Raw genomic sequence first — 8,212 nt, forward strand, 5'->3', positions numbered from 1 at the left:
TATCCATATACATAAGAATTTAATTTTGGACTCTCCATTCTACACCATTTTTATTCCAACACGATTCTATTTGTGGTTCCACGAATTTTCATAATAGTCTATTTCCTTGAAGAATGCCATTACAAATTTGCTTGTGTGTTGAATTTGTCCCCCTCTTCTTGCTGATGATGCTATTGAAATGATCTCACTGTATTCTGTACTCAGGGATCATTCCTGGGGCTCAGGGGACCATATGGGATGTCAGGGATTAAAGAGAGGTCAGATCCATGCATGGCAAGCACCCTACCCACTGTACTCTGGACCAACGCACACTTTTAACTGTGTTGTTCACACAGCAGGTAATGATATTCGCATGCTTGACCATGATACTTTCTTTTCTTTCTTTTTTTTTTTTTTTAGTTTGGATAGCATTAGTTTATTATAAAAGAGACACGGAAATTATTTATATGATGAAAGATTTCAGTACTTCAGTGGAATGGGCAGCTTCATGGGATGCCATTTCAAGTGTGGTATTTTCAGTCTACATACTTTCCAAGAATGTCCCCATCTCTAAACAAGAAATAATCCTTGTCATCTATAACCACTTTGGTGCCTCCATATTCTGGTAGAAGAACTTTGTCTCCAACTTTTACACTAACAGGTTCAATCTCTCCACTCTTCCCTTTGGAGCCCGATCCAACAGCAACCACCGTCGCTTGCAACACCTTGCCTTGAGATTTTTCTGGAAGCATAATGCCTCCTTTGGTTACAGTCTCAGCCGTGCTCCTTTCCACTAGTACATGGTCAAAGAGTGGAATAAATTTTCGAAAGGCCTGTCCTGCCATGATGCCCACTGTGACTCCGGGCCCTAAGCGATCGAATCCAGAGACCTGCCCACCATGATACTTTCTGAGGCTTGCACTCCTTTAGGTGTGGTGCTTACTAAGTGCTCCCCCAGGGCTTGGGTGGGAGTCAAAGACTTAGTTGAAACTCACAGTGATGTGATTCTCACCAGAGGTTGCATTTCCAGGCTCTGGCTTTTGCACAGTGCTTGCCATGAATGCTTTACTGTGGTGCTTACACACACCTAATTGAAAATTACTGGATGTGCCAGGGCTCATAGGTGCCAGGGTAATTCTAGTGCATGTGAGACAGCAGGGTTTTGAACTCATGACCATAGACTTGCAAGGCAGGTGCTCTACCTGGACTTCTTAAGCTTTTCTACTTGAGATCCTTTCACCTAAAGACTGTTATGCAATCCAGAGTCTCTAAGATTGGTATACTAGGGCCAAAGAGATAGCATGGAGGTAAGGCATTTGCCTTGCATGCAGAAGGTCGGTGGTTCAAATCCTAGCATTCCATATGGTCCCTCGAACCTGCCAGAAGAGATTTCTGAGTGCAGAGCCAGGGGTAACCCCTGAGCACTGCTAGGTGTGACCCCCCCAAATAAACAAAAAACAAAAAAAATAAAAGGATTGGTATACTAATCAAATATAATCTAATAATAAGCCATGCATTTATTTTATTTATATTTTGTTTGGTTTGGGGGTCACACTCAGTGGTGCTCAGGGGTTACTTCTGGCTTTGCGCTCAGAAATCACTCCTGGCAGGCTCAGAAGACCATATGGGAAATTGGGAATTGAACCACCATCTGTCCTGGGTTGGCCACATGCAAGGCAAACGCCCTGCCACTGTGCTATGTCTCGGGCCCCCTATGCATTTATTTTAATATTAAATTCCACAATCCTACATTCAGTTATGTGATCCCAATTGGAATATGACCCACAGTTTAAAAAGCTGGACTCTCAACTACTGTATTATTCCCCTGAGCTTACCATTTTAACATGAATTGATCACATCTCCATTATGCCTTGGATTATCATTTTTGCCATCAATACTAATTTTTCCAATTTATGAGTATGGTAATATCTTTTCTATCTCCATGTGACTCAAGTCAATCAGCAAATGCATGTTAACTGGGGTTTTCCCTAGAAACTACTGCCTCATTTCCTGCAACTGCTTCCCTGGTCAATTGGAAATTTTCAGCATATGCTGTGCTATGACTTGCTTTACTTAGGGGCTTGCTAGTCAATGCCTTGCCACTCTGAAGAAAACACTAACAGATAGTGAAGGAATAATAAGGGAGTTGGATGGTTCTAAAAGAGGAGCATTCGATGTGGCCAGAGTGATAGCACAGTGGTAGGATGTTTGCCTTGCATGTGACCGATTAGGAAGAACCTGGTTTTGATTCCTGGCATCCCATATGGTCCCCTGAGACTACCAGGAGTGATTTCTGAGCATAGAGCAAGGAGTAACCCAGAATGCCACCTGGTGTGAGCCAAAAACCAAACAAACAAACAAATAAATAAAAGAGGAGCATTGGGTTAGAGCCTTGCAACAGTGGGTAAGACACTTTGCATGCTGCCAACCCAGGTTCGATCCCTGGTATCCCATATGGTCCCCTGAAAACCGCCAGGTGTAATTACTGAGTACTGTAACCTCCAAGTAGCTCTGCTCAAAAAAGAAAGATGGGCAGAAGCAATAGCATAGCTGGTAATAGGTTGACCTTGCATGCTGCCAACCAAGGTTTGATCCCTGGTATCCCATATGATCCCTGATACTGCCAGGAGTGATTTCTGAGCACAGAGCCAGGAGTAACCCCTGAGCACTGCTGGGTGTGGCCCAGAAACAAAAAAGGAAAGAGGAGCATTTTAAGAAGGCCAAGTGACTAAGATGCTGCCTTAAAAATAGTTGCATTCATTAGGGCTGGTGAGGTGGCGCTAGAGGTAAGGTGTCTGCCTTGAAAGTGCTAGCCAAGGAAGGACTGCGGTTCGATCCCCCAGCATCCCATATGGTCCCCCCAAGCCAGGAGCAATTTCTGAGCGCTCAGCCAAGAGTAACCCCTGAGCATCAAACGGGTGAGGCCCCAAAAAACAAACACACAAAAAAGGTTGCATTCATTTGTGAGATATTAAAAAAAAAACACCATAGTATAGTAGTAATATCCAATGACAACAGAGACAAGGGCCTAAGGATCGGTATATGATAGCAGGGAAATGCAGGTAAGGTAGAGAAGGGACCACTATGATGACGTCAGTTGGAAATAATCCGAGAGAAGAAAATCCCAGAGGAAGTCAGGAGGGAGGGCAAGGGAAGGGCAGGAGGGAAACTGGGGACATTGGTGGTGGGAAATGTGTCCTAGTAAAAGGTGTTGTTGTATATAGTATAATTGAAACTCAATCATGAACAACTTTGTAATGGTGTATCTTATGGTGATTCAATTAAGTAATTTATTTATTTCTTTGTTTGTTTGGTTTTAAATTTGGGAACACACTTGGCAGTGCTCAGGGATTACTCCTGATTCTGAGCTCAGAAATGGTTCCTGGCAGGGTTGGGGGACCATATGGGATGCCGGGGATCAAACCTGGATCCGTCTCAAGTCGGTTGTGTGCAAAACAAGCCCTCTACCGCTATGCTATTGCTCCAGCCCACGTAATTTGTTTTTTAAAAAAGTAATAATCAGAAAAATAAGGAAAGTCCTTTGAATGTACTTAGAAGTGGTCACTGACATTCAAAAGAACAGTTTCAAAACTTCCAAATGCTGGCCAAGGAGGAGAAACTAGAATCAGAATTAGCATTGACAATTAGAAAACTGAACAAAAATCTGTGAAACAACAGTTTTTTTTAGACTTCGAGGAAAGCCGGTCCTAAGACCACCTGGCTTTCTTCCTGCAGACATGCACCTGACCAGCAAAGACCCCATCTCAAACACAATGCTAAGTTGAGGCAACAAATAAAAGTGTATGAGGCCAGAGCGGTGGTGCAGGTGGTAGGGTATTTACCTGACACACGCTAACCTAGGATGACCGCTGTTCAATCCCCTGGCATCTGATATGGTTCCCCAAGCCAAGAGCGATTTCAGAGTGCAGAGCCAGGAGTAACCCCTGAGCATCACTGGGTGTGTCCCAAAACCAAAAAAGAAAAGAGTGTAAGATGCCCAATGCTGTTGAAAACTGTGCTAAGTGGCAGAGGGGAGGAAGGTGCCTAGAAAAAGAATTCCAGAAATTTGCAGGGATCAAGGTGAGTGTAGACTGAATATGGGAAACCTTCAGCTTGGAAAGAGTGGTTAAGAAGTTGTGAATTTTCTGAGGTTCCACAAGCCTGGGGTTGCTCCAGCAAAGGAGTCAGAGAGGGGGGCTTTCAGTGACCCTAGGAACACTCAGTAGAGCTCACAAGAGGACCTGCTTTAGTAGGGTTATTATATTATTCCTAACATCACTGCTATTTTATGTTTGCTCAAGTGAAAGCTAAAAGCCAAGTCTCCACAGGACCTAGTAACTTGATTACCTTCCACAACCAAACACAACCACATTTAAAGAAAGAAAGCGAAATCTGGACCCGGAGAGATAGCACAGCAATGTTTGCCTTGCAAGCAGGCGATCCAGGACCAAAGGTGGTTGGTTCGAATCCCGGTGTCCCATATGGTCCCCCCGTGCCTGCCAGGAGCTATTTCTGAGCAGACAGCCAGAAGTAACCCCTGAGCACCGCCGGGTGTGGCCCAAAAATAAACAAAAAAAAAGAAAGAAAGCGAAATCTAAGTGTTAGACAAAGTAAAAACCAAAGGGCTGGAGCGATCACACAGTGGTAGTGTTTGCCTTGCATGCAACCAACCCTGATGAACCTGGTTTGATTCCCAGCATCCCATATGGTCCCTCGTGCCTGCTAGGAGTGGTTTCTGAGTGCACAGCCAGGAGTAACCCCTGAACACCACCAGGTGTGACCGAAAAACAAAAACAAAAAAGTGAAAACCACAATATTAAGCATCTAAATAATATTTTAAAATGATAAACATGTTAAGAAGCAAGAGACTGCAATCTATAAGCAGAAGAAAAGCCCTTCAGAAAAAGCCGACCCAGAAACTCTAGAACTAGGTTGAATTAGCAAGAATGTTAAAATGGCTATGATAATTGTGTCTGAGGATTTAACACGTTGAAGCTAGTGCTGCAATTTGTGTTAATTAAGCCGCATTCAAGTGTGAGCCACCAGTGGTACGTGCCAGCTTCATTGTGTTAGATTAAAACCTAAAAGAGAAATGGGGGACATTTGGTTGTGGGGAGGAGTGGACCCCACGTAATGGAGCTCAGGACTCTTTCCTGGTGGACTTGGTACCATTTGTGGTGCCAGGGACTAAACTCAGCTTGGTCACATGCAAGGCAAGCCCTCTGTTCTCTGGCCCTGAAGAACATTTCTTAAACACAACGTTTCAAGAGAGTGGTGAAATGGCAAAAAGAGAGGAACACACTGGGGGCCAGAGAGATAGCATGGAGGTAGAGTGTTTGTCTTGCATGCAGAAGGACAATGGTTTGAATCCCGGCATCCCATATGGTCCCCCTGAGCCTGCCAGGAGCAATTTCTGAGCATAGAGCCAAGAGTAAGCCCTGAGCGCTGCCGGGTGTGACCCAAAAACGAGAGAGAGAGAGAGAGAGAGAGAGAGAGAGAGAGAGAGAGAGAGAGAGAGAGAGAGAGAGAGAGAGAGAGAGAGAGAGAGAGAGAGAGGAATACACTGAAGATAATTGCCACCTATAAACCATACAGTGAAGAGACAGAAGTGGTCGCAGGTTCAAAAAGTCTTGGATTGTTGTTTTCTTTCCCCTTGTCCTCCCCCCCCCACCAGAAAAAAAGGAAAGGAAAGCTAAAACTAAAATTAAAAAGATTAAAAAAAAAAAAGGCTACTATGGGCCCGGAGAGATAGCACAGCGGCGTTTGCCTTGCAAGCAGCCGATCCAGGACCAAAGGTGGTTGGTTCGAATCCCGGTGTCCCATATGGTCCCCCCGTGCCTGCCAGGAGCTATTTCTGAGCAGACAGCCAGGAGTAACCCCTGAGCACCGCCGGGTGTGGCCCAAAAACAAAAACAAAACAAAACAAAAAAGGCTACTAATAGGTACCTGAGAAAGTACAGAGGCAGGACACCTTTCTTACTTATGGCTATCCCTAGCACACCATATGATTTCCCTGAGCCCTCCAGGAGTGCCCCCTAAGGAAGCCTTGAACACTGCCAGGTGTGGTTCAAAAACAAACAAGATAACAATAACAATAAGAAAAAGCCTGCTGATCAAAAAATTTTAGAAGGAGAAAATGATGTCTGGTTAATGAATCTGGGAAACTTTAAGAAAGTAAGAAAACTTTTTTTCCAGAGAAATTTTCTTGAAGATGTGGAAAGATGGTGGATATAAAATCAAAAGACAGAGGACTGGAGGGATGCTTAAAGAACTGGAGCACAGGTTTTGTATGAGGGAGTCCTGGGTCCCTTCCCTGGCACTGCATGGTACCTTAGCACTGTTGCAAGTGACTCTCATTAAAAAACAAACAACAAAAACAACAAACCAACACAAAAATAGAGAAGAACATAAAGTTCAGGGGATGTCCTTTTATTTAAAAGGTCAGAATAAATGTAGTAAGCTAAAGTAATGAATGGATTTTCAGTAACAAGAGGCAAAATCATTTACTAAGAAGTTGCAAGATTAGGAAATCCAGTGAGGGGAAATATGGAAAGAAAAACTCTGAAGGAATAATCATGAGAAATAAGCCTAAAAAAAAACCGGAAGAGATAAATAAGATGATTTCAAAGAGGGCAGTCTCAAACACCTCTATCTCTCAAACAACCCCCAAATCCTAAAACATTATGAACAGACCAGATGCCAGAATGAGTAAGGAAGATAATATATAGAGGAAGGAGTCATTTGAGTTAAAATATTAAAAGAAAAGGCTGGGAAATAGACTCAAATAGCTGGAGTGAATGTCTTGCTTGTGAGATCCGTGAGTCTGATCTCTGACACTACATTCTCTCTGTCTCTCTGTCTCTGTCTCTGTCTCTCTGTCTCTGTCTCTGTCTCTCTGTCTCTGTCTCTGTCTCTCTCTCTCTCTCTCTCTCTCTCAGTTTTTGGGCCACACCCGGCAACGCTCAGGGGTTACTCCTGGCTCTGCACTCAGAAATAGCTCCTGATAGGCTCGAGGGACCATATGGAATGCCGGGAATCGAAACCAGGTCTGTCCTGGATTGACCACTACATTCTCTCTTAGGCCATGGGGAGAAAGCCCAGTGCTGAGCCATTATGATTTCAAAACCATGATAAACAACGAAGATCTAATAGGAACATAGTATTTCTTTTACTTAAATATCCTGAATCCTATTTGAAAGATTCTGGAAGAATAGGGATTTTGAGCTGCTTAAAAAGTTTAAGAACTGTCTTGCTCTTCAGACTTGTATTCTCCTTGAGCATGTTATCTCTTTGCTAATCTCTTTGCATTTTTGCTTTTACCATTCTGGAGAAACCCATGTTCTCTCATGAAAAGGAGAACATGTTCTTCCTTCATGAACAAGTCCTTCCTGTCTGTCTCAAACTTCACATTTTCGGGTTTTTTTGTTTTGTTTTGTTTTTGGGTCACACCCAGCAGCACTCAGGGGTTACTCCTGGCTCTATGATTAGAAATTGCTCCTGGCAGGCTCGGGGGACCATATGTGGTGTTGGGATTCGAACCCCACCCTTCTGCATGCAAGGCAAATGCCTTACCTCCATGCTATCTCTCCAGCCCTCAAACTTCACATTTTCTATGTAAGTTTCATTTAATAAAAACCATATTGCTTCATAAAAAATAAATTAAATAAATCACAAGAACAACCAGTGCTGTTGTAGATTCAGGGAGAAAGCATTTTCATTGCTGGTGGGAATATCAACTGGTCCAATCTTTTTGGAAAACAATATGGACATTTCTCAAAAAACTAGAAATTGGGGCTAGAGCGATAGCACAGCAGGTAGGGCATTTGCCTTGCATGTGGCCAACTCAGGTTTGATTTTCATATGGTCCCATATCGACCTATATGGTCCTCTGAGCCTGCCAGGAGTGATTTCTGAGCACAGAGCCAGAAGTAACACACACACACACACACACACACACACACACACACACACACACACACACACACACACACACAATTGAGCTTCTATATGATTCAACAATACTTCTCCTGGGGGTATACCTTTGGGGCCAAAAATCACAATGTAGAAAAGGCATCTGTACTCCAGTGTTCATTATAGGACTATTCCCAACACCCAAAATCTGGAAACAACCAAGTGCCCTAGAACAAATGAATGGATAAAGAAATTGTGGTACATCTATACAATAGAATATTATGCAACTGTAAGGAAAAACAAAGATAAAAATTTATTTAAG

At 43.3% G+C, this 8,212-nt stretch overlaps 1 protein-coding gene across 1 annotated transcript; it reads right to left on the minus strand.

Moving 5' to 3' along the window:
* Nucleotides 1-369: 369 nt before the first annotated feature.
* On the minus strand, nucleotides 370-868 carry LOC126021907 (10 kDa heat shock protein, mitochondrial-like). Its single transcript, XM_049782788.1, has one exon. It carries the CDS (start codon nucleotides 822-824, stop codon nucleotides 516-518), a length of 309 nt encoding a protein of 102 aa, XP_049638745.1. The 5' UTR covers nucleotides 825-868; the 3' UTR covers nucleotides 370-515.
* Nucleotides 869-8,212: the final 7,344 nt, after the last annotated feature.

The sequence above is a fragment of the Suncus etruscus genome, chromosome 11, assembly GCF_024139225.1.
Source record: "Suncus etruscus isolate mSunEtr1 chromosome 11, mSunEtr1.pri.cur, whole genome shotgun sequence".
Taxonomy (NCBI): domain Eukaryota; kingdom Metazoa; phylum Chordata; class Mammalia; order Eulipotyphla; family Soricidae; genus Suncus; species Suncus etruscus.